General features: G+C 41.0%; 1 protein-coding gene across 1 annotated transcript in view; it reads left to right on the top strand.

The window, feature by feature from the left end:
• The window catches only part of PTPN13 (protein tyrosine phosphatase non-receptor type 13), a 212000-nt gene that overhangs the window by 66272 nt on the left and 119577 nt on the right, over positions 1–26151 (top strand). Inside the window, exons 3-6 of the mRNA XM_056111140.1 lie at positions 2838–3016; positions 13805–13870; positions 15842–16027; positions 17689–17776. Coding sequence (XP_055967115.1) covers positions 2838–3016; positions 13805–13870; positions 15842–16027; positions 17689–17776 — 519 coding nt within the window. The remainder of the gene's footprint in view (positions 1–2837; positions 3017–13804; positions 13871–15841; positions 16028–17688; positions 17777–26151) is intronic.

Raw genomic sequence — 26151 nt, 5'->3', positions numbered from 1 at the left:
AGATCCCCAAACTTACACATTCAGATGGTAACGATATACCAGAACTTATAATCTGTCCTCAAATAAGGCTGACAGAGGTAGACAGAGGAGTTAGAATCCCAGCCTTCTACCTTAGGTTCAGGATTGAATGCTGGGAAACTACAGAAAAGCCAATAAAAGAATCAGTTAAAACAGCAGGGTGGTAATTGGTGCTATAGGTATTTTTTTTTTTCAGTTTAACCCTTTTGTTTTATTGGTGTTTTATAAGGTGACATAGAGAGTGACAGAAGCAGTGATATAGTTCCCCAAATACCAAACACCTCAGCTTCCTTTGAACACTAAGAGTGACAGATCAATTCCCTTCTCCCTCCCAGGGTACCACTGATGCCCATCCACCCCTACCCCATTCCCCAGTTTCCCCAGTTCAGAAACAACTGGGGAACAACTAGGTCATCACCTTTGGGTCCTGAAAGGGACCCATTGACACGACTCTGCATCTAAAGCAAACAATGTCTACTGAAAAAAAAGGAAAGGAAAGATGGAAAAGATGTCCAGAGAGTGTAGGAAAATTGATTTCAACCACCCTCTTGACCTCCGCAACAAGGCTAATAAAAACTACAGCTGGAAGTTACCAGACGTCCCCTCTGAGGAAGGGGGGGACAAGCCAGGCACTGCTAGGAGTCTCTATGACAGGGGCCCCATGGCAGGAAGCAGCCAGCAGATCAGGATGGGTCCAAGCCCCGAGGACAGTATTTGCCAGGATGCTTCCAAGAAGAAGCACCTGGAAGAGAGGACTGAGAAGGGACAGCCCATCTTAATTTGGAGTAAACCCGGGCTTAGTCCTTCTCTAAACTCACTGTCTTAGTAATCTCATTAAGTCCCCAAATTCTCAAAGGATTTAATGATTTCCCAAAGAATTTAGGATTGCTGATCATAGTATTAAAAGCAGCAAGATCAAAAAAAAGGAACTTCCATGCAAAGGAAAGTCCGTAAGATTCTCAGCAGATCTATCGGAGACTCTGTGAGCCCGAAGAGAAGGTGAGATACAGTGAAGGAACAATAAAAACAGCTCAGCAAAACGAACGCATCTAAATGAATAATCTCTCCAGCTGGATTATCATTCAGATCTGAAGGGAAGTAGACAAAACTTCATAGACAGGCAACAGTTTAGGGAATTCATAACCTTAAAACCAGTTTGGCAAGACGCATTAAAGGAGCTTCTTTCAAAGGCAAGAAGGGCTTCCCTGCGCTTTGCAGTTTCCTTTGAATGTGGTCCTGACTCATGGTGCTGACGGATGCCCTCTGCTAGAGAAAGAAAAAATCTGTTTGTTCCTAGCTTGCCAAGGGATTTCATTTTTCAATAGTGAATTAAAGTTTCATTCATACTGAATGTTCTGTGTCTTCTGTAAAAAATTTTTATTGCAATCTTACTTATTAATGCAGTTACCTAAGCATTGTCTAGAATGTAGTATTTTCTAACACAAAGCCCATATTCCCTTCTTAGGATAAAAGCTCTTTCAAAAAAAATATTTGAAACTTTATTTAAATGCCATGGTTTCAGTTGCTCTCCACACTCTCAGACAAGTCTCACCTATGAGTGAATGTATTCCTGGACCACACCACATCTCATACTTTTCACCACTGATATACCAAGAGTAATGCACCACATCTGATGGGGCTTAATGTAGAAGGCAGCCAATCTCAGGGGGAAATATGTTTATATAGATAATGATATAAGCACACAAGCTCAACCTTTAATGTTACTAATCTCTTATAGAAGGACTTAATGGTTCTTGGGGTAAAATACAAGCGATCTTCACGATCTTCTAAGAAACCTTTTTTGGGGGAGATTATTTTTAATGGATCATTCATAACAATACAAAATAAATTATTTCGGTTCTGCTTGGGGGGGCGGCAGGGTTTGGGATGGAAATATCCGAAATATGGTGGTGGGAAGGTATCATGGTGGTGGGGTTGGTGTTCAAATATTAAATGTAATCAAATATTGTGGACAACTTAATGAAAATGCCCCATAACATGTTGCTAATCTCTTATAGAAGGGCTTAATGGTTCTTGGGGTGAAATACAGCGATCTTCATGATCTAAGAAACATTTTTGGGGAGATTATTTTTAATGGATTATTCATAACAAATAATACAAAATAAATTATTTCGGTTCCGCTTGTGGGGGGGGCAGGGTTTGGGGTTTTGGATGGAAATATTCGAAATAATGGTGGCTGAAAGGTGTCATGGTGGTGGGGTTGCTGTTCAGATATTAAATGTAATCAAATATTGTGGACAACTTTCTGAAAATAAAATGAAATTTAAGAATAAATCAAAACACCGTGGCTTACAACGTTGTTCGTCATAACAGTCGTTTCCAGTATTCAGTTCTAACACAAACCCACCACCCGTGTGACCTTCTCTCCACCAGTGTCCCCTCCCCCAGAGCTTGTCCCCTGAGCAGGCTCAGAGTAATTTACTTTAGATTGCTTGTCACAACAGGTTTCTCATAATGGTTAAAACACCCTTTTAGACTTGGAAAGAACTGCTGAAGGCAGTGTGCCGTTGACACAAGTGTTTCACTGTGATCAAGTACTTGGGCCATGGTTGACCTGTTTCTAGTCTCTGAGGCTGCTCATGTAAGTTTGGAAAGAGTCAGTCAGCCAAGACGCTGCCATTGACCATAAGCTGGCAGCGATGGAAACGTGATGCTCGGCCCGTTTGTGTAGCGTGTTGATTTGGTGGACGTGACCGTACCTTAACGTTCCTCTCTGAGGAGGTCGGGATATTCATTTCTGTGCCCCCCAGCCCCTCCGGTGATGAGTTAAGCAGTGTTTTCCTCTTCTTCCCGACCAGTCAGCATAGCTGATCCCGCCGCCCTGGGCTTCATCATCTCCCCCTGGTCCCTGCTGCTGCTGCCGTCTGGCAGTGTGTCGTTCACCGATGAGAACATCGCGGGTCAGGATCTGCGCGCCTTCACCGCACCCGAGGTTCTGCAGAATCAGTCACTGACTTCCCTCTCGGACGTTGAGAAGGTAACGACTGAGCCCTTCTGCTTGATCTTGTTTTTCATTCTAGTGACAGGAGGACAAGTAAAGACTATTCCTCGACCCTTTGAGTAAGAGAGTTTGAATTTGAAATGGTAATATGTATGAAGAAGTTCATGTTTACTTTTTGTTTTCAAAATTCAAATATTCAGATAGAATTTTTGGGAGGGGAAGAGGCGTTGTTTGGGGGCCACACCTGGAGATGCTCAGGGGTCACTCCTGGCTCTGCTCTTAGGAGTCACTCTGGCAAGTACTCAGGGGACCATATGGGATGCCAGGGGTGGAACCTGGGACCGATGCATGTAAGGTGAGTGCCCTGCCTGCCGTTTCATCTCTCTGGCCCCAAGAATTCAAATGGTTTTATAAAAGAACTATGGATGTAGGGCTGGAGAAATGCACCATTGGCTGGTGCACATGCCTTGTATGCAGGAAGACCAGGTTTGGTTCCCAGTACTGCACAGTCCCTGAGCATTACCAAGAACATCCCCTGAGCAGAGCAAGGAGAAACCCCTGAGCACTGCCATGTGTGATTCCAACACTAAAATAAGTAAGTGTGTGGGTCCAAGAAGAAAACCTGAGAAAATGTTCATAAATCTTTATTAAATATCTGCTGTGTGTTTTAAACTCCATCGGTGAGGAAGATACAAAAGTAAACAAAATTGATCTTGATCAACACGTATAGAACAATCTTTGATATATGGCAGAATGAAGTAAATGCTATATAAATATTAAGTAGCTGAGGTGTCTATAAGAGGAGCATTGAAGTTTTAGTGTAAAAAAATCATTACAGAAAAAAGGTAACATTTGGGCTACGAAGAGTAAGTAGAATTATAGAAAGAGTAGGATGGGGCATTGCACCCAGAATTATTAGAACTGTTAAACCGGGCCGAGATCTCCCCAGAGGAATCACGCTAAGACAATTGCAACGCAGTAAGTAAAGGATCTTTATTGGCTAGCTCGGCTAGCTCGAGCTAGGGCCCTCGTCCAGCTCATCGACACAGTGGCAACCTTCTCAGAACAAGCGGCCCCGAGTCTCAAAAGTGAGGAGGTTTTAGGCCATAACATTATATAACAGGGGATTTTTGCGGACCACCCTTATGCCCACAGTCTGAGGGACTTTCCACAACTTGTACTTAGCTGATTGGTTCTAAGTTGGAGTTAAGTAACGGTCGCATAAGAGTTTGATGAGGGCTATATAGGGTGCCTTCCCTACTGACATCTGACTGGTAACCTTCGTTGACCTCACCATGGCTATCTCACTTTGGGGAAATCGTGACTCAATTCCAGGTATCAGTGCTCAGTTCCAGGAATTCTGGAAGTGAAACCTAGGCCGAGCTTCTTCTGGCTTCTTTATGAGCTGCCTTTGCTTCTCTGTCTCTCAGAGCGTGGTCTCAAAAGATTTTAAGATTATGGGAAAGTAGGCTGGAGAGATTGTACAGGCAGTAGGATGCTTTCTTGCCTTGCAGGCAGCCAACACCAGTCAGATACACCATTGATGAGCCTCAGAACACCACCAGGAGAGACCCCTGAGCACCTCTGTGTGTGTGTCCCCCGCCACCACAAAAAAGTAAATAAATAGAGGAACCTTTGGCCAGCTGTCCTAGGCTCAGAGAGCACGGCTCGTGGGGAACCTGTGGCAAGAGCCAGGAAGAGAGCACAGCGAGGAGTTGACCCTTGTCAAATCTCCGGCCCCACGTACGGTGTCCTGAGCACTGTTAAGGAGTAAGCCCTGATCAGAGTGAGGAGTAAGTCCCAAACATGTTGGGTATAGTTCAAAAACAGAAAAGGAAGGAAGAGGCAAGGAGGGGGAAGGATGGAGGGAGGGAGGGAAGAACCGCGGGAAGAAGAAGAGAACGAAGGGAGCGGGGGAGACTTCAAATGCCAGAACTTGGCCTGCTTTGGAAGCAGTGGGGATTTACCATAGCTGTAGGAAAGTGGTATGATGCTATTTGCAAATTTGGAGGCTAAGTTTAACCAGTGTGGATAATTAGGTGACATGAAAGGTTAGGTAGGACTCTAACTGAAAATTTTAATAATTGGGATTATAAAGAAATGGACCAAAGAGAAACAGCGGGAGCAAAACGGGGTGTCAGAGAATTAATTTGAGGGAAACATGAAGGAGAAAGAAAAGTCTATAATAGAAATATCTTCTTTGATGGTATTGCATGAGAGAATCTTATTATGTTATAAAGGCTTTAAAAAAGTTTTATATCTGGGGCTGGAGCAATGGCACAGCGGGTAGGGCGTTTGCCTTGCACGCGGCCGACCCGGGTTCAATTCCCAGCATCCCATATGCTCCCCTGAGCACCGCCAGGGGTAATTCCTGAGCGCAGAGCCAGGAGTAACCCCTGTGCATCGCTGGGTGTGACCCAAAAAGCAAAAAAAAACAAAAAAAAGTTTTATATCTTTGTATCTGTGTATACATATATGTACACAGACACACATATACACATATTTTATATCTAAGTTGTCCACGTTATGGTATGTATGCACATACATGTATATTAAATGTAGCAGGCTCTGGAAAATTTAGATCTGGAATTTTTTCAGAATTGGTTATGAATATTATTTTCCATCATTCACCGTAGCACTGTAGCCCTGTCCTCCCATTATTCATCGATGTGCTCAAGCGGGCCCAGTAACATCTCCGTTGTGAGACTTGTTGTTACTGGTTTTGGCACATCAAATACGTCACAGGTAACTTGCCAGGCTTTCCCATGTGGGCAGAATACACTTGGTACTTGCCGGGCTCTCCGAGAGGGGTGGAGGAATCGAACCTGGGTTGGCCGCATGCAAGGCAAACGCCCTACCGCTGTGCTATCGCCCCAGCCTGCCATCATTCACATAAATATAAAAATCAACCCCTTTTTCGAAGAATAAAATGCTAAAAAGTATGTGCATTAAAATTTTTTCTGTAATTGTCATCTAAAGGAGTTGCATTAGTTTTATCTTTCTAATGATGATGAATAAGTTTTTTTTTCCCCCTTTTCAGAGAAGTTGGGGATGGCAGGTCGAGGATGAAAAGGGGTTGGATAGAGAGGAGAGAATGGGCCGGAGAGAGATCGTACAGTTGGCAGGATACTTGCCTTGCACACAGCTGACCAGAGGTTGATCCCCACACCACCTCATGGTCCCCTGCAACCCGCCAGGAGTGATCCCTGGGCGCAGAGCCGTGCATGAGTTCCGAGCACCCGTGGGTGTGGCCCAGAAATTTAGGGGAAAGCACAAGATGATTAAGCTCTTAAGCTCGAAGGCGTTTTGACTCCTAAACCAGCCAGTAATTGAGTATCTGGGAGTGGGGTGCAGGGCGGGGAAAGACCGATAAGAATTGGTAGAGAATTCAGCCATGTGTTTATCTACCTTAGTATTTCATGAACTGCTTAAGAATTTGCATAGGAGCAAGCAAAAAGAAAAGGAAACAATAAGTTAATGCTAATACTTAAGAAATTAGGCCTGAAATGGCTGAGATTAGTACCAGGAATTTTGCTCCATGACTTGAAGGCCAGCCACATGTGCTAGGTGAAAAGGAAGCTCAGATAAAGAAGGGAGCACCAAATAAAGGGTGTTTGGTGACCCTCCCAGGGTGGGAGAAGCATGCTGAAAGTAGACTATAGACCAAACATGATTGCCACTCGATGCCTCTCTTGCAAAACACAGTACCCCAAAGAAGAGAGAACAAGGGGGAATGCCCTGCCACAGCGGCAGGGTGGGACGGGGTGTGGGGGGGGGGGGGCGATGGGGGGTGGGAGGGATGCTGGGACCCGTGGTGGGGGAGGATGGGCACTGGTGGAGGGATGGGTACTTGATCATTGTATAACTGAAACCCAAGTACAAAAATTTATAAGTCTACATGGCACTCAAAAGGAGAGAGAGGGAAATGCCCTGCCACAGAGGCAGGGTGGGATGGGGGCTGGAGCGGGGGAGGGGATGCTGGGATCCGCGGTGGTGGGAAATGCGCACTGGTGGAGGGATGGGTGTTTGATCATTGTATAATCGAAACCCAAGCACAAAAATGTGTAAGTCTACAACTGTACCTCATGGTGCCTCACTATTAAAAAATAAATAAATATAAAAAAAATGTATAAGTCTATAACTGTACCTCATGGTGTCTCACTAATAAAAAAAATGATTAAAAAAATTTCTCATATGTAATTTACTGTACCTATCAACAAAGCATTTCATTTTAAGATTTTGTATTTTATATTTTTTAATTTTTGGTTATTCACATGGAACCTGGAAAAAAAAACCTGCACCCTACTAAAAGTAAACCTTTTAAAAAATATATTAAAAAAAAAGAAATTAGGCCTGAAAAATTTTCCTTCAAGCTGCTTTTCTTGTAAGCAATTTTGTATGCTATTGAGTATATATGGCATCCCCCAATAGTATGTATTTATTTGCATAATCTGTCTGAAATTTAATAATAAGAGTATTTTTGTGGAGGGGTGGTTTTTGGTTTTGTTTTGTTTTGTTCTGGGGTCATACCTGTCCAAGGTCGGGTTCCTCCTGGCTCTGCACTCAAGAATTACTTCTGGTGGTGCCCAAGGGACTCTATGGGATGCCAGCGGTGATGCCGGGGATTGAACTCGGGTTAGCCACGTGCAAGGCAGGCGCCCTCCCCGCTGTACTATCGCCCAGGCAAGTAAAAAAGATTCGAAATATAAAGGGTAATTAGAAAATTGGAAATAGGCATGGTGTATGTACAAAATTATTTAGTCCTTGAAATTTCTGGATCTTAATGATGCTCTGGGCATCTGCAAAGTGATGGAACAGTATATTAGGTTTCACAAATCTGAACCCCTTGGGGGCGGAACCTCCAACTTTCTCGGTCTGGTTTTCATTTGCTTTTGGTCACACGCCTTGGATCTCAGAGGCCACTGCTGACCCCGGCCAGGCTCTGGGTTGCTCCAGGGAGCACTGGGGGGCACTGGGAACCGTAGAAACTGAGGGCCTCTCGCATGTCCAGCAGGTACACTCACTCTTGGGGCTCTCCCTTCCCTCTGCTACACCTGGTCATCTCAGAAAAACTGAAAATTGCTGAGATAGAGTCATCAGTGTCTCAGTTTAGAAAGAATTTATGCTGAAATGCAGGAGAGTTTCCTTTCATTATAAAGAGGTATTGCTCTGCACTGTCCTCCCTTTCGTCGTTCATCGATTGGCTCGGGCGGGCGCCAGTAATGTCTCACAACAAATTGTGAGACTTGTTGTTACTGTTTTTGGCATATCGAATACGTCACAGTAGCTTGCCGGGCTTTGCTGTGCAGGCAGGATACTCCCGGGCTCTCCGAGAGGGGCGGAGGAATCAAACTCAGGTTCACCACGTGCAAAGCAGACTGTAACTGCTGTGTTATCACTCCAGCCCAAAGAGGTATTATAATTAAGATATCTGAGTTACTTTGGCAAGGTATATAAATGCCACAATAAAAGGGAGAAAAGGAGACAGAAGCAGTAGCTCAGAGGGTAAGACGCTTGCCTGGCACAAGCCTGGTTTCAATCTCTGACACCCCCCGTGGTCCCTGAGCCCTGCCAGGAGTGATCCCTGAGCACAGGGCGAGGAGTAAAGCCTCGCATGGACAGTTGTGGCCCCAAAGCCAAAATAAATAAATAAATAATAAAGGGGAAAAAAAAACACATAAGTGAGAGAAGTTTCAAGTTTGCAGCTGTTCCCCTCCTCAGGGCTTTTTGCCAATTGCCCTCCTGTCAGGATGCCCAAATAATAAAGATGCTTCAGGAAAGTGCTGGAGGCCACGTGTGTAGCGGTTAGTGTTCTAGTGGGTTGTGTGTGTGATTGTTGCTGTTACTCTGTAAAGTTGACTTCTTGGTGAATCTAACTGAAACTTGGCCATCTCATGCTTCAAAGTCTCAATTCCAAGTACTAAGAAGTCAATGGCAATTTTTCAGTTTCTTTGTTTCTTGTTCACTCTTTGCAATACAAAAATAAGTAAAAAGTTCAGGGTATACCTAAGAGTTTACAGTGGTAAGAATATTCTGAAAAAGAGAATAAGTTGCATATCTTGACTTTACTGATTTAAAGATGTTTCATTCACTAGCACCCAATAGAATCTTTAAGTTGATGGCACCCGACACTGTTTTTAAAGTAGCATGCAGTTCAAAGCAACGGGTTGTGATTTTTTTCACAAAAATAATAGGTAAAATTAAATCACGTCAAAGTAAAAAATTGATTAAAAAGTAACATGCAATGTCCAGCAAATTATTGTGAGTGCAAGCAACATTAATATTGTGACATAAGGAAAGGTTTTCTTCCTTCAGTGAAACGTGTTTTATAGACTCTACACATCCAGATGTATGATAAAAAAAAAAAGCCTAACTATAAAATAGGCACTTTCATTTATTTATACTTAATTTTTACTCTATAAATTAACTTTCTTTGTTAAATACTCAGACGTGGTTCCATTGGTCAGATTGAGCTCTGTGATATTCTCTGGCGTTTTTCCTAGTTTAGCACCAGGGTATACTTATTTAGCAGTTTGTTTTTTAAATTAGTGTGATGGAATTAAATTATTTTTTGTAATTTATTTTTAAGAATATTATATATAAAAGGCAGGTAAAGGTAAAGGCCCTCCCATTGATCGTCGATTTGCTCCAGCGGGCCCAGTAACGTCTCCATTGGAGACTTTGTTGTTACTGTGTCTGGCATATCGAATACTCTCGGTAGCTTGCCGGGCTCTCCGAGAGGGGCGGAGGAATCGAACTCGGGTCGGCCATGTTGGCTGCGTGCAAGGCAAACGCCCTACCACTGTGCTATCGCCCCAGAAGAATATTATATATATTATATTATATATATGATTGATTTTATTTTTTAACGTTGTTGGTCACACTGGGTGATGCTCAGGGCTTACTCCTGGCTCTACACTCAGGAATTATTCCTAGTGGTTCTCGGGGAACAATTTGTAATGCCAGGGATTGAACCCAGGTCAGCAGTATGCAAGGTAAACCCCCTCCCCACTGTACTATCACCTTAGTCCCAGATGATTTATTTTATATTCTTTTAAACTAAAGGGAATTTGGTTTAAGTATTCATTGCCACAAATTTTAAGTTTAAACACTAAGAATTATGGCTCCTTTCTTGCTGTTTCTTGGAACAGAAAGGTTAACTTTATTCTGTTTAATTAAAATTTTGACTCGCTTTGATTAGAGTTCAGGCAGCGTGATTCTAACAGTGATCACTTCCATGGTTTACTGTACAGAGATATCACACCCTCACCGCCACCAAATATCCAGGACCTTCCCCCGCTCTCCCGTGTGTCTGCTGGTCAACCACTGCTTCCGTTTCTGCCCCTCACTGGGAATCTCAGTGTTGCGACTGAAGGCCAACGGTTTGACTCCACTTGATAGTGCTTGTTCCCTTGTTTTGTTTTTCTGTGTAGTGCAGATAAATGAGGTCACGCTATACTCATTCTCCCCCAAGCTTGTTTTTCGTAACACAGTGTCCCCCAATTTCATCCAAATTGCAGAAAGCGGAAGGGTTTCCTAGCTGCATATTCTTCATTATGGGTCTGTGTCACAGCTCCTTTGTCCTCATCAGTCATTGGGCATTCAGGGTGTTTTCGCATCCTGGATATTGTCCTTGGTGCTGCAGTGAACATCGATGTCCATGTATCATTTTGGTTAATGTTTTTGCTTCTTGGACTGGATGCCACATCAGGAGTGAGCCCTGAGCAGAGAACCAGGAGTAAGTCCTGACCCCAGCCGGGTGTGGCCCGCAAACAAGCATGCATGATTTTTTAGACTTCTACTGTCTGATTTCTTTAGATACTGAGCTTGGTGATATTTTTAATAGAAGGTATTTGTTGGTTGGACTGTGTAAGCGTTTATATATTCTTTGTGACTCACTAGAAACATGGAAAGGAAAGCATGAAGACCAAATATTTACCTATTTTTAAGTAATATTTCCTTGTCAGCTTTTCTGTCAGTATAATGCCTGTAAGCAGGAGATAACCCACCTGCTGCATTTTTTGGACTGTTGCAATCTTTTTACATAGGGATCTTTTTTAAAAATATTTTTAAATTGAGATTCTGTAGTTTACAATGCCATTAATAGTGGTTTCCTATGCATATAATTCTAACACCACACCTATCACTAGTGTACCCCTCCCTCTCCCGAGGACCCCAAGTCTCCTCCCTCCAAACCCTCTTCCTCTAATTTCTGCCCTCAGAAATGTGATATCGCCACCATACTGATTCAACCACACTCTGGCGTCACTAACAAGCTTCAAACCTGTTTCTTCAAACTGCACCCATGATAGAAACTCTTAAGTTCATAAAGAATGTGTATAGGGGGCTGGAGTGATAGTACAACAGGTAGGGTGTTCATCTTGTATGAGATTGACGCAGGTTTGATCTCCGGCACCCTGCATGGTTCCCCAAGCACCACCAGGAGTAACCCCTGAGTGCAGACCTAGGAGTCAGCCAGAGCATCACCAGGTATACCTACCCCCCCAAAAAAATCTGTATGGAAGTATGTTCTACTTTTACTCTACAGGTTGTTTTGGAATAACGGTAAAAGCAATACAGTTTTCTTTGCATTTTGTAATCAGTGAATATTTTTCTAATACCATATAGTAGAACACCAGTTTCTCAGATGGTAGTTTTGTATGTATTTTAGCAAGTATTTGACATAGCTAGTTATTTCTTTAACAAAATTTTATTGTTAAAAGTTTGAGCCACAAAGCATCATATATATAGCAATTATGGTTTTTGTGTTTTTTTTCCTGTAAATATTTTACACACACATATCATATCTAAGGCAGGGTTCCTAGAGAAACATGATCAATTGGATGTGTGCATGTTTGTTTATAAGTATAGATAGATAAATCAGTAAAGAGAGATAAGGATATTTTATTGTATGGAATTGACTCATGTAATTATGGAGCCTGACAATTCCCAGCATTAATAAATCTACACACTGAGTTGGAAGGCATGGCAACTAGGAAAACCTGTGGTGTGGTTCCGTTCTGAAGGCAGAAAAATTGAAATCCAGCAAGACCTATTTCTGTTTATATCCAGGGGCAAGAAAAAAGTAGATGTCCTAGGTCAGAGGTAGCCAAGCAGAAATAACTTTGTTACTTGGAGAGCGTAGAATGAGCCATTCTGTTCAGATTCTTTCAGGCCTTCTGCTGACTAGATCAGGCATCTTTACATTTGGAACAGCAATCTGCTTAGACCATTTGAATGTTAAGTTCATCCGTAACACTCTCCCAGAAATATCCAGGGTAGTATTTGGCCAAATATCTGGGCATCCATTCATCTATCAAGTCAACGCCTAAAATTAATTTTTATACTTCCATACAAAACTATTCAGCAAGCATTCAGGTTTATAACCTACTTCCAAAAAATGTTAATTGTTATAGACATGTATAAAAATTAACATATTATAACTCATTTCACATATTCACAAGTAAGCACAACAGGGAATCTTAAAGTACTGCCAATATCCTAAAGAATAACAGGACAGAATTTATTAAAAGAATATATTTTTCACCAGGAATGATCTCTGAGCACAGAACCAGGAGGAAGCCTTAAGTACCACTGGTTGTGGCTGAAAAATCCTCCCCCAAAATAAAAGAAATATGTTTTAAGTAGACAATTAGTCTATTTTGCTACTGCTATGAAGTTTTTCCGTATATGAAAAGTTCACATATGAAGTTCTTTGAAAACAAGGCTCGAGAGAAGTCTGATACGAATAATCTGTACTAAGGCTGGAGCAGTAGCACAGTGGGGAGGGCGTTTGCCTTGCATGCAGACGACCTGGGTTCGATTCCCAGCATCCCATATGGTCCCCTGAGCACCGCCACGTGTAATTCCTGAGTTCAGAGCCAGGAGTAACCCCTGTGCATCGCGGGGTGTGACCCAAAAAGCAAAAACAAACAAACATTAAAAAAAATAAAAAACCAAATAATCTGTACTGTGCTGTCTCAAACTTCATGCGTATTTAATTGAACACAGTAGGCACATGTTAAACACTTGCTGTGTACAACTGTGTCAGTTGCCACGAGGGATAATAAACTGTGTCAGACTCCGTCAAGAAGAGAAGCGCACACTGTAACTGGATTATAGGTTGTACTGCTCATCAGTTATTTCATTAGAGATGCAAATGAAATACAGATTATTATAGGGTAGATTTTTGTATACAAGTTTGCAATGTATACAATATACTGATAACGTTATTGCTAGCATTCCACGTGGGAGAATGACAGATCTTTGATACTGATAGATAAGGAAGTTCTCTAAAACAATTTCAAAGAAGTTGAGAAAAATCAGCCTAGATGCAGCGATCTCCAGTGAAGTCTTAACAGAACTCACTAGATTGAAATGATCATACACCAAGCAAGACCAAGTGGGATTGATATGAGGCATGTAAGGATAGTTGAACACATGCTACTGATAGTGGAACTGAGGTTACTGAACGAGTAGGGGTGGGAAGGGGAGCACGTTAGAAATGACACAGGACAGTGAAGGATGAATACCGACCCTTTGGTGGTGGTGGACAACCATAACTTCATACACCAAAAATGGAAATAGTAGCAGTATTGTGAAAAAACTCCCCCCCCCCCAATTTTTTTTAAGTTGAAATGCCGGGCCAGAAACCACTGTTTTTTAATTTATTTTTGTTTGATACTCGCATAAGTTTATGCAAAAATATAAAAGCATAATTTTCTCAATTTGTGTTTTGTGTGTTCTTTGCGACAAAAATAATATAAAATACTTGCTATTTTTAATGTATATGATCATTAAATGTTTTTAAAATTCTCTTCCTAGATCCACATTTATTCTCTTGGAATGACATTATATTGGGGGGCTGACCATGAAGTCCCTCAGAGCCAAGTAAGTTTTAAAGTTTTATGCTTGTGAATTGTGTATTGCATGCTGTTAGACTCACCAGCATTTCTCTGCTAGTAGCTCACATTAATAATGCCACACATGAAAGTAAAAAAGTAGAATGCTATGAAAAATCCCTAGAATAACAACCATCATCATCCCTTTCGAAACAGTTGTAGTCTCTGAGATATAGTGGACTCCTTTAAATGAGTACATTTTAATTTCTTCTAATTTAATGACTGTTTATAGGGTTAATACATATAATTGTTGCTTCATTCTTGCATTGATAATTACCATTTTGATGCAAAATCTGTAGGAATAATAGCGTCAGTGATGGCTCAGAGTATAATTTATACTTCGAGGCTGGAGCAATAGCACAGGGTGTTTGCCTTGCACGCAGCTGACCTGGGTTCAATTCCCAGCATCCCATACAGTCCCCTGAGCACCGCCCGGGGTAATTCCTGAGTGCAGAACCAGGAGTAACCCCTGTGCATCAACGGGTGTGACCCAAAAAGCAAAAAAAAAAAAAAAAATTTATACTTCATCACTTTCTTTTGTCGTGTTACTTCACAATCATATTTTGGTATTCTTATACCAGTAGACAGTTAATAAAATAATGCTTTTATTTTAATAAAATAGATTCTGATGTCCCCTGGTTATTTCCAGTCATTATTTCCTAAAATAATTTTGTTTCTAAAGATTCATTATAAATATACTAGTAGCTAGTAATTAAAAATTACTAAAAGAATTAAAAATTTTAAAAAGAATTAAAAATTCTTTAAAATGAAATTAAGTTTATTTCATCAAAGCCAAATTTCATATATGGCATTTGATCTTATTTTAACCTCCAGAGAGCTTAATGTACCCAAAATATGCATGTTGCTCTTCAACTTGGTCTAGCCCCATTCTGCATCAGGAAGAACATTGTGAATTTGCCTTCTCACCCAGTTCCAGGTTTTTTGTTTGTTTGTTTGTTTTGGGGGGGCCACACCCAGCAATGCTCAAGGGGTTACTTCTGGCTTTGCACGCAGGAATGACTCCTGACAGTGTTCAGGGAACTACACGGGACTCCGGGGATCAAATCTGGGTCAGTTGTGTGTAAGGCCACTGTACTGTCGCTCTGGCCTCTCCAGTATTATTAATATAAATGAGAACAAAATATTGTTACTTCAGATAATTATATATTATACAGCTTATTTACCTGTCATATATGATCCAAATTACATTTAATATCTTGTATTCTGTGCTCTGACAAAGGAAAAATAAAGTCAAATCTTCAGTATCTAAGTTGGATAAAACATATACATTTTTACTTTTATGTTGCTATTAGAAATTATAATCATTTTGTAAATATTTTCTTTCTTGGTATTCTTATTGACCACTTGGATAAAAATAACCTACAGATTACATCTAATTAGAAGAAACATAGGCATTGGAAGTATTTGATTTTTTTTCCCTAAGTTATTCCATGAGTATCAAATTTATCTAATTATATTTTATATGTATTGAATATCACATTTATTGAATATTATGAATTGTCTAATCCACCAAAATGAGATTTATCAAACTATCTGACAAGCTTTTTATCATACTAGGAACCAGAATTTTTCCTTATTCCACTTTCCATCTGGAAGATGTTCGTTAAACATCTTCTAGTAGATGGCTGCAAAGATACTACAGTGGGTAAGGTACTTGCTTCGCAAGCAGCCAACCCAGGTTTGATTACCCGCACCCCGTGTGGTTGGGTCCCTGAGCACCACCAGGAGTGATCTCCGAGTACAGAGCCAGAGAACTCAAGTACTACCAGCTGTGCCCCCCAGACCCCCCCCAAAAAAATTTTTTTTTTGCAGTATAAACGGTTTAAGAATGCATTACTCGATGAGCACAATTCCTGTAATTTCCGGAGCATCTTGTCTCTCGTTAGGTAAAATTTATTCACACCTATCAACATATCTTTTTTTGCCTTCTCACGTTCAGCCTATCAAGCTTGGAGACCACCTCAACAGTATCCTCCTTGGGATGTGTGAGGACGTCATTTACGCACGCGTGTCCGTTCGGACAGTCCTGGATGCGTGCAGTGCCCACATCAGGAACAGCAACTGTGCGCCTTCGTTCTCCTACGTGAAGCAGTTGGTCAAGCTCGTTCTGGGAAATCTCTCTGGGGTAAGCTACAGACCCAGCCTTTCATGTCCTAGACTACACTAGCCAGCCTCTAAGGGGGGAGACATGCAGGTGAAACAGACCTGGATTCGCTTTCTAAAACCCCTTTGAGAAGTGCTGCCCTGCACAGGCCCCTTCACTGGGTGCACGAGCAAATAGAGACCCCCCACAGCTTGAGGACCTCAGTTTTCTGTCAGTTCAGGTATCATCGTATCAAGCCACCCTTCCTCCAAGACTTTGATTCTCTTGGCTGATTTTACTCCCATAGTAAAGGTGCTAAAAATCTTTTTATGTATGTATTTATTTATTTATTTAATTTTATAGACTAGTTCACAACATTTGATTCCATTTAATATTCAAACACCAGTCCCACCACCATGACATCTTCCCACCACATTATTTTGGGTGTTACCATCCTGAACCCCTGTCTCTGCCCCAGGGCAGAACCGAAATGATATATTTTGTGTTGTTTGTCATGAAAAACCGCTGAAAATGCTACAAAAAAAACTATCCTTAGAGGACAAAGTATGGGGATTGTTTAAAAATCTTTTTCCTTTATGTCGTGCCATGGAGAAATACTCCTAGCGGCAGGGGAAGTGCTTTCTTTCAGAGCCGGAGCATGGACGTTGGCGGTGGGAGCCAGGCCCTCCCGCTGGGTTCTCAGACCCGCCCTGGGACTCACCCACCGGGGTTGTGGGGGGACACCATCAGAGGTGGCCTCCTTCCCCCAAAAAGAAACATTTCTTTGTTGTTGTTTTTTTATCTTGGGGTTTATTCTTATTTACTTGGGGGAAAGGGAAATAACACAAATTTCAGAAATAATTGCAAATAATTGTCTTCTTTTAAGTAGTAAACATATATTTTAATATATCACCTTAGATTTTGAATTCATATTCAAACAAGTTTTGACAACGAAGGAATACTTAAATGCCTGTGAATCTATGGAAACGCATGTGTGTATGCGCTTAGTGCCAAACTTAGATAATTTTTCTTCACTATTATCTCTCTCCGAAGTTTTCTTATACCAGAATTACCGTGTTTTAAAACTATAGTCTAAGTTTTGAGGCAAAAGTAGTTATTAATTTTGGGATAAAAATATTTCCACTTTTTTGTTTTTAAAATAGCACAGCGGGTAGGGCGTTTGCCTTACACGCGGCCAACATGGCCAACCCGAGTTCGATTCCTCCGCCCCTCTCGGAGAGCCCGGCAAGCTACCGAGAGTATTCGATATGCCAGACACAGTAACAACAAAGTCTCCAATGGAGACGTTACTGGGCCCGCTCGAGCAAATCGACGATCAACGGGAGGGCCTTTACCTTTACCTTTACCTTGTTTTTAAAATAGGACTCATCTCTGCTCCTTTAACATAGTGGACTTTGTTCCCAAGATAGTGGATTATTCGTTGAGAACTCTTGCCTTTTATTTCCTGAAGGTGAAGATATAAGTTTTGGATAGGAACTTACCCAAGAACTATATCAATAACAAATGTTGAGTGTTTTTAACGTAGTAATGTGTTTTTAATGTATTTTAAGGTAACACCTCTCAGATTGTTTAGTGTCATTCTGTAGTTAACCAAAGAAGCTAGTGGGCTCTTTTCTTTTTTTTTATTGTTGTTCTTTTGTTTTGTCTTTTGTCAAATTTGATTCACCATCACCTGTGTCCAGATGGATCAACTATCCCATAACAGTGAGCAGAAGCCTGATCGAAGCCAGGCTATTCGAGACCGATTGAGAGGAAAAGGTTTGCCAACAGGTAAGAGAATGTGACCAGGAAGTGTTTAGGTGTTCGCCTTTTCTGTTTTTCCCTTGAAAAGAGTCATACTTCGATGACTTATAAATAGAACTACTGAGACCATAAGTGTGCAAAGAGGAAGTAGAGAGACCAGAGTATTGACTAGATTCATAGATGAATCTACTAAAGTAATGCAGAAAGCGTTTTTCATATAGTCAGTACTCCCCATCAATTATTTTCTATCAGATACCGTTACAGCAGTGACATCATTTACTTACTTTATTATGGGATTATTTATTTAAAATATATTTTAAAGCTAGATAATAAATCATACATGCCTATGAACATAAATGCTAATGAAACAAATTTCAGAACGCAGCATTATTCTCACTTGCTCTATTATTTCCTGTTTCCTTTTTTGCAAGTTCTAGGTATAGCCCACTGAATTGATCTTATGAGCAACCAATTTCATGATTTATAATTACTAAATACTGCTTTAGGTTATATGATACTTATAGTGAATAAAAAAACTAATGAGCAGTGATTTTGTTTTCTGCCAAGAGTATTTTTATAACTCCTATTTAATTAAGTTTTCCACCCTTCTCGGAGAGCCCGGCAAGCTACCGAGAGTATCTCACCCGCACAGCAAAGCCTGGCAAGCTCCCCGTGACGTATTCGATATGCCAGACACAATAACAAGTCTCACAATGGAGACGTTACTGGGCCCGCTCCAGCAAATCGATGAACAACGGGAGGACAGTGCCACAGTGCTATTTTTACATAGATTAGTAGAAATTCCAAAAATATATAATTAGGATAGAAAAAAAAAATTTTACCTGGAAGTTTTTCAGTGTAAATTTTCGACTTGACCTCTTCATAAACTCTTGATTTTGATAGTAAATGTTCTCCTTTTACTTCTGATCGAGCAATGTTAATAAATATTAATTGAACATTCAAAATATTTTTAAGTGAAATATTTTATTGTCAAATCTCAGGGCTGGGAAGGAGCAAATAGTTGCTACTCAAATATAAAGCTTTCTAGTTGATCAGATAATTAGAACACAGATACTTAGAATTTATGAAGATTCTCTGTGAAAATAAAATATAAAAGACTCGATTATCTTGCACAATCCCTAACCCTGACATGCAAGAGGGAAGAATGTAAAGTAAGCAGGTCGGACTGCTCTTTATGTGAAGTTACATAAAAGCATTAACTTGTTTCTAATAGAGTGGTTCTATATAGGTGCAGTGAACTTTGGGGGCACTTCCATTTTACTTATTGCAAATGTGGACATTTTTCTGAAATAGTATCTTAGCTTTTATATCATCAGTAGAATAAATTTGTTCCTGATATATAATTTTTGTAAAACATACATTATTAGTTTTTGCATGATTCAAAAAGTCTAGAGAGTAGACTTTTACATGTTTATAATGCTTAAGGGAAATTTAAAACGTTTTTAACTTTATAATTTTTTTACTAAGTGAAACCCTGGAGTCAGACTCTGTTGCTTTATTTGTTAGTTGTTGATGAAGTAAATGTGTTGCTCATTATTCCTTTTAAAGTGTTTTTCTAGGAATAAGAATTGTTATTTTATCATTTTACCTCTACTCACCATCAATCTATAGAAAAGAAAAAATAGTTATCCTGCTGTATTTAACTTCCAGAATTTTCAAGACATTATCATATCTGAATGTCATTTAGTTGATGTTATTTTCAATGATCGGTATACTATCATCGGCATTGATTACTATATAATATTGTAGAGTAGCAGTGAAAGACTGAAATGAATCTACCACTGGACACATACATTATGTAACAAATTATTTGCTGATCATTCCTATAGGTTATATGTTTGGGAGAGCGGTGAGTCGGGGGCTGCCCAGTCCTCAGGGGTCACCCTCAGTAGTGTTGGCGGCACCCTGTGGTGACAGGGGTCAAATTGGACTTCTTGCACCTGAGACAGGACCTGCTCTCAGCCTATCATCACTGCTGCCCTCTGCGTGCTCTTTAAAAATAATCATAATAAAAGACACGTTTTAAAGTGAGACTTGGGACTTGAGAGCTAGTATGAAAGTCCAGGCTTTTTGCCTTGCCTGTGGCTGGCCATAGTTCAATCCCTGCCCCATCCCAGCTCCACCTGGTACCCTGAGCATCAACTGGGCCCTTCCCTCCACCCCCTAATACCACGGGCAAAGTTCAGTTTTCTACATATGGGTGGGAGATGGGAAATGGTAGGTACTTGGGTTAAGTGGAACCCACCATCTGAAGTACATTCACCAGAGAGAGGGGCTTGGCCCAGAGATGGTGGTGCTCGGGACCTACTCCTGACTCTGTGCTCAGGGCACAGAGCCAGGAGTGGTACCAGGAAATAAGCATCGGCCTCCTGCGTGCAGAGCATGTTCTCAGCTCCTTGGGCATCTCTTTGGTAGTATCATTTGTATGGGATGCTAAGACAGCACAAATACTTGTTCCTTGGATGAATAGGAGTCAAGGCTTTATACAAATATTAGATATAATACATTTGTACTATAATTTGGGATGGAGGTGGACTGCACCCAGCACCACTTCTCAGGGGCTATTCCTGGCCTGTGCTCAGGAATGACCCCCAGCCATGCTTGGGGGCAGTGCCTGGGATTCAGAGCGGAACTGGTAGGGTCAGAACACCAGCCTTAGCCCTGGACCATCTCTCTGGCCCTCTGATGGCTTCTAAAGAAATTTCTGATTTATTTTTCAGATGACCGATTTTAAACTCTAAGTTGATTACAACTTAAAAAGAAAGATAAGCTATAGTTAATCACTGGGGCTCATATTATTAGACTGTTTCCTTACAATAATAGAAAGGTCAAGTTTTATTGTTTTATCTTTGGTTTGGAGGGGGCACACCCAGTGATGCTCAGGGGCTTAGGAGCTCATAGCAGGAGATCCACCTGGCAGTGCTCGGGAGACCCTGTGGGGCTGGGGATTGGAGCCCAGGCCTTCTGCATGGGACACATGCTCCAGCCTGCTCTGCCATGTCTATGGCCTCAGAAAAAACTGATGTGTGTGGTGCCAAAGATCAAACTTAGGCTCTCACATAGACAAGGCACATGGTGTATCCCAGGCCCTGAAACGTCATTTTCAAGGAAATGATTAATGTCTTTTACTTATGACTCTGTTCTTATAATATTAAGAAACATTTAATGTTAATTTAATATGAAGAAGCGTTTAATGTTATTATCTAATATCACTTTTTTTCCCCATACGGTATTGGAGCACAAACCTCGGGCCTCCCACGCACAAACATCCACTGAGCTTCATTCCCAGCTCTAATGGCACTTTAGAAATCTGGGACCCGGGACTTGAGCAATAGGACAGCAGGGAGGGCGTTTGCCATGCACGCAGCCAACCTGAGTTCAATCCCTGGCATCCCATATGATCCCCTGAGCACTGCCAGGAGTAATTCCTGAGTGCAGAGCCAGGAGGAACCCCCGAGCATCACCAAGTGTGACCCCAAAAGCAAAATAAATAAATAAATAAATAAGAATTCTGGGACCCAATAGATTTTCCAGATGCAAATATCCTAGGACTGTCTGTAGTAACCTGGAGAAAGCATGGAGGGGTTTACTTGGAAAAAAAAAGAAAGAAAAGAAAAACCTTTAGATTATTCATTGATTTAACTCCCTTAAGAGTCATACATTAATGATTTAATGCTTCAGAGCCAAGGGCCTTCCTGGTGGCACTGCCAGGCTGCACAGGCTTCTGGGGTCAGTACGAGGGCCCAGCGTGGAGGGCCAGGACCCCCCAGGACCCCAGCAGCAGTGCTGGGCAGCAGATCTCTGTCCTTGTGTGTGCACGCTTACCCCTGCACCAGCTCCCAGCGATCATAATCGTGTCTCTTTCTGGAAGAATTCATTTTTGCCTAGTCGTGGCCCGGGAGAATTTGCAAAGAATTATTTTTTGCCTTTATACTTAGAGCTGAATTAGAAGTTCTTAAACTTTTGGAAACGACAGCCTTGTTTGGAAGAGGATTCCTGCATCCATGAATTTAGACATTGTTTTCCACAAGAGAACTGTACGGAGGCTTCTTTAATTTACCTTTAACCAGTGTGCAAAGCCTTGTCTCAGAACGGGTTTAAAAGAGTCTACTGACTATAACCATTACCAGAAGAATCAGTTAGCAACTAATAATCAGTGGCATAAACTGTCTTTAAAAACTTGTGAAAATGGTTTCCACAGTACTCCTGCATTAAAAAATAAATAAAAAAATAAATAAAAACTTGTGAAAATGGTGGAGCTCCTCCTGAAGAAGAAACATCCTTCTAGAACAGCACTGTGGCTTTGCGTCCTGCCGGCTCTTGGCTGTCAGTGGCCCCTTGCTCAAGCAGAGTGACCCTGCCCGCCCACTCTTGGTCATGCCTTTGTTCTCGCCCATGCAGCCCCGTTGTGGGTCTGAGCCCTTGGCTGCGGTGCGTGACTTCCTCAGACTCCTCCTCACAGTTTTCACGTGACATTGAGCAGTGAGACACAAACTTGGAACCGAAGAAGTAATTTTAGGGGCAGTGCCTTGTATTTAAGTAGTTTGGATATTCAGGTAAAACTAATGTAAGGTTTCATCTGTCAATAAATGACCTTAAAAGGCTTCTCCTCCCGAGATGTGTCGTAGAAGCTAAGATCTAAACTAGTGGGCCATCTGCCTCCACTTTGTTATTTAATATGGACCAGTGCTGAAGAAAGCAAACATTTCCTGCCAAGCTCGGTGGAAACCAACACCCTGATCAGATCAGTACGATAGTGCTTCAGAACTTGTGCGTATTGATAATATCGTGTTTCTTTTTTTTTTTTATGTACTCAAGCACACTTGTAAGGACAGATGGGGAATTAGAGACCCTCTTTTATTACCCAACTGTCATGGGGAAGTTGCCTACTAAGACATGATGTGAAGTGGTACAATTTTTTTGTGTGAGGGAGGAAAAGTAAATGATGATATCCAGTTAACGATAACGTTAATCACATGTAACAAAAACAGTTCAACCACAGTGTTCTGTAGTAGAAAATGTTGTTTCATTTTAATGAAAGTAAATGGATTGTGTTCTGTTTTAAAAACTTGCTATATTGGGGAAATTGAAATGTTCTAAAAGCTTCTAATTCCTCTCTGCAACGTACATTTATTTTTTTCCCTATTTAGTATTTAGCAAGCCTTGCACTTTCGAAATGAAAACTGTTTATGGTTCTGTTTTAAGTTTGGATGCTTGTTAGTAGATGTGATATATATGCTTGCTCCAAACTCAAAGCCTCCTCAAGAGATAAACCATTGACTTAAACACCAGTTTTCCTATTTTTAATGATGTGTTTTATATTTCTAAAACTTCTATAGAAAAATCTATTGATTTTAGTTTCATAATTTCCTTTTGAAAGAACTTTTAAATCCCCCCTCTGTACATAATTATATTCTGAAGAAAATAAAGAGAAAAATGGAGGCACATTTAGAATTTTAAATTTCCTGCATTCAGAGGAACTCATAGTAGGTCATATGTGTTAGTTCATTTACCCTTCCATATCCAAGGAGAAGGCATAACAAATTATCTTCATATGTTTATAGACTAAGGAAGCAAAAAAGGTAGAATCGAGTAACTTCTTCCATGGTCTTTTTGATAACAATCTTTTTAGTAGATTATGCTACCTAATTTGGTTGTAAAACATTTCAAAAAGTTATGTAATCATTTCATTCTACAAGTGATCTATTTAAGTCTCATACTTGGAACCAGAAATGTTATTTGCCAGGTAGGAGTAGGGACATGATTAAGTGAGAGTGATAACAGATGTGTAATGTAGGGGGGGGGGTGGGCCGGAGCGATAGCACAGCGGTAGGGCGTTTGCCTTGCACGCAGCCAACATGGCCAACCCGAGTTCGATTCCTCCGCCCCTCTCGGAGAGCCCGGCAAGCTACCGAGAGTATCTCGCCCGCATGGCAGAGCCTGGCAAGCCACCCGTGACGTATTCGATATGCCAGACACAGTAACAATGTTTTGGCTTGGGGGCCACACCCAGCAGTGCTCCTGGCTTGCTCCAGGCTCTGTGATCGATCAGGGACCATTCCTGGTGGGGGCTTGGGCAACCATATGGGATGTCCAAGGGAGAGTACCAGGTTGGCCATTTGCAAGGCAAGAGCTGTCCTATCGCTCTGGCCCCAGCATAGTGTTTGAATATAATGGAAGGGGAACCACTGATTTTATCAGGAGAGAAAGGAAATATCCGTGAAACTTACACCTGAAATCTGCGAAGAATGCTCCAAAGGCCTTGCGTTCTAAAGTAGTATAAATTTCATTTCTTAATTGAGTAGATATCCTGTTAGATAAAATAAATACAGTAGTCCAGGCCACATATTTAGAAATTAATTAAAGATTTGATTTTTTTTATCTAATCTCCAATAAATAAGTAACACTGGTATTAACAGCAGTGCATGATTTTCACTGGTCTGCTAGACTTAAGCAACTTATAAATGAACCCAAAGTTCTGTGTTTCTTCGCATTACATATAAAGATTGATTCTATAGCTAGGGACTGGAGCAGTGAAAGGATTATCATAGTAGAGGTCCATAGCGGGGAGGGGTTTTGCCTTACATGAGGCCAGCCCGGGTTCGATTCCCAGCATCCCATCTGGTCCCCCAGCACCTCCAGGAGAAATTCCTGAGCGCATGAGCCAGGAGTAACCCCTGAGCATCGCTGGGTGTGACCCAAAAGGGGGAAAAAAGAAAAAGATTCTATAGCTATCCCTTATTTTCAGGTGCAGATTAGTGAAATTTTTCCCTAGTGCTTTAGCAATTTAAAACAACTATGTTATTTCATTATTATATGATTCACACAGCAGAGTCTGGCAAACTCCCCGTGGCATACCCAGTATGCCAAATACCAGTAACAACGATGGGTCTCATTCTCCTAAAGAGCCTTGAATATAATCTCAGGGCTAGGATGAAGGAGACGTTACTGGGGCCTGCTCGAGGCAATCGACGACTAACAGGATGATTTGTGATTTGTGATATGATTCCATATGTATATTATCTATTTCATCACTTAAGAGTGTTCTTCACATAACTTTATATCTGACTGTGTAGTTGAAAATTGTGTATTAGTGGCATAACAAAAATCGAAACAACTCTTGACGTACCTGTGTACCTATGTAAGGTATATCTGCTTTTTCCCCTCAGAAAACAGAAAAGCAATACGAGGTTAATAGATATACTGGGGAAACCATTGAACTTAATCATAGCTATTTCGTAGCACTTCCTCTAGGAAACTGGTCAGCCACACTCATTTTACCATGGAATACTTTTGCGACTCTTAAAGAATACTTGAGCCCTTCTTCAACGAATCTGCACATACCGCCTTGGTTCTTATTTCATACCTCCACAGCACTTTAGCCTGTTTTCTCAAGAATATCACTAGTCTCATGCATCTCGACCTCTGATTTCTGGCACCTCCCCATCTACCTTTTATCCTATTAGTGGAAACCAATGGCTCAAAAGGTGTTTTCATAAGTGGTCATGAGATTTTATGGTAACTTGGGATTGCCAAGCAAATAGAGATTTTTTTTTTCCTTTTTTGGTTTTTTTGGACCACACCCTTTAATGCTCAGGGGTTACTCCTGGCTCTGTGCGCAGGAATTATTCCTGGTAGGTTCTGGGAATTGTATGGGATGCCAGAGATCGAACAAGCGTCCTGCCCACTGTATTATCTATCTCTCCAGCCCCACAAAAAGAGAAAAATTAATCCATAAGTTAAACTCTACAGAAAATTTATTTCTTATTTATTTATTTATTTTGCTTTTTGGGTCACACCTGGTGATGCACAGGGGTTACTCCTGGCTCCGCACTCAGGAATTACCCCTGGCAGTGCTCAGGGGACCATATGGGATGCTGGGAATCGAACTTGGGTCGGCTGCATGCAAGGCAAATGCCCTACCCGCTGTGCCCATCACTCGAGCCCCAAATTTATTTCTTTTTTAGAAAAAAATTAGCACAAACTTTTAATTGATTTCCTTACAGTTGTGTCTATTTCCTTATGGAATTGAAAATTATGAAACCCTGGACTTTTAATAAATATAAACTGATTTTTTTATACCTACTTATGTATAGGCAATAAAAAAAACTTTATTTGTAAAGTTGTCATTATCAAGTACCACTTTATTATCAATTTGTTTTAGACCCCATGGAGGTAGTAAAAAGACTTGACTCCGAGGATACAGTAGTTCCTTAATACAGCGTTAGTCAAGGCTGATGACCAAATAGAGAATGAATTACCTGTTACAAATGGAATGGATTTATGATCAATATGGAAAGCGAGCTACTTAATTAGCGGGCAGAAAAGACTTAACTGAAGGAATCATAGACTTAAAACTGTAAGATAGGAAACAGCTAACC

This window comes from Sorex fumeus, unplaced genomic scaffold (assembly GCF_029834395.1).
Source record: "Sorex fumeus unplaced genomic scaffold, SorFum_2.1 ptg000013l, whole genome shotgun sequence".
NCBI lineage: Eukaryota > Metazoa > Chordata > Mammalia > Eulipotyphla > Soricidae > Sorex > Sorex fumeus.
This window is presented reverse-complemented; position numbering and strand designations above follow the sequence as displayed.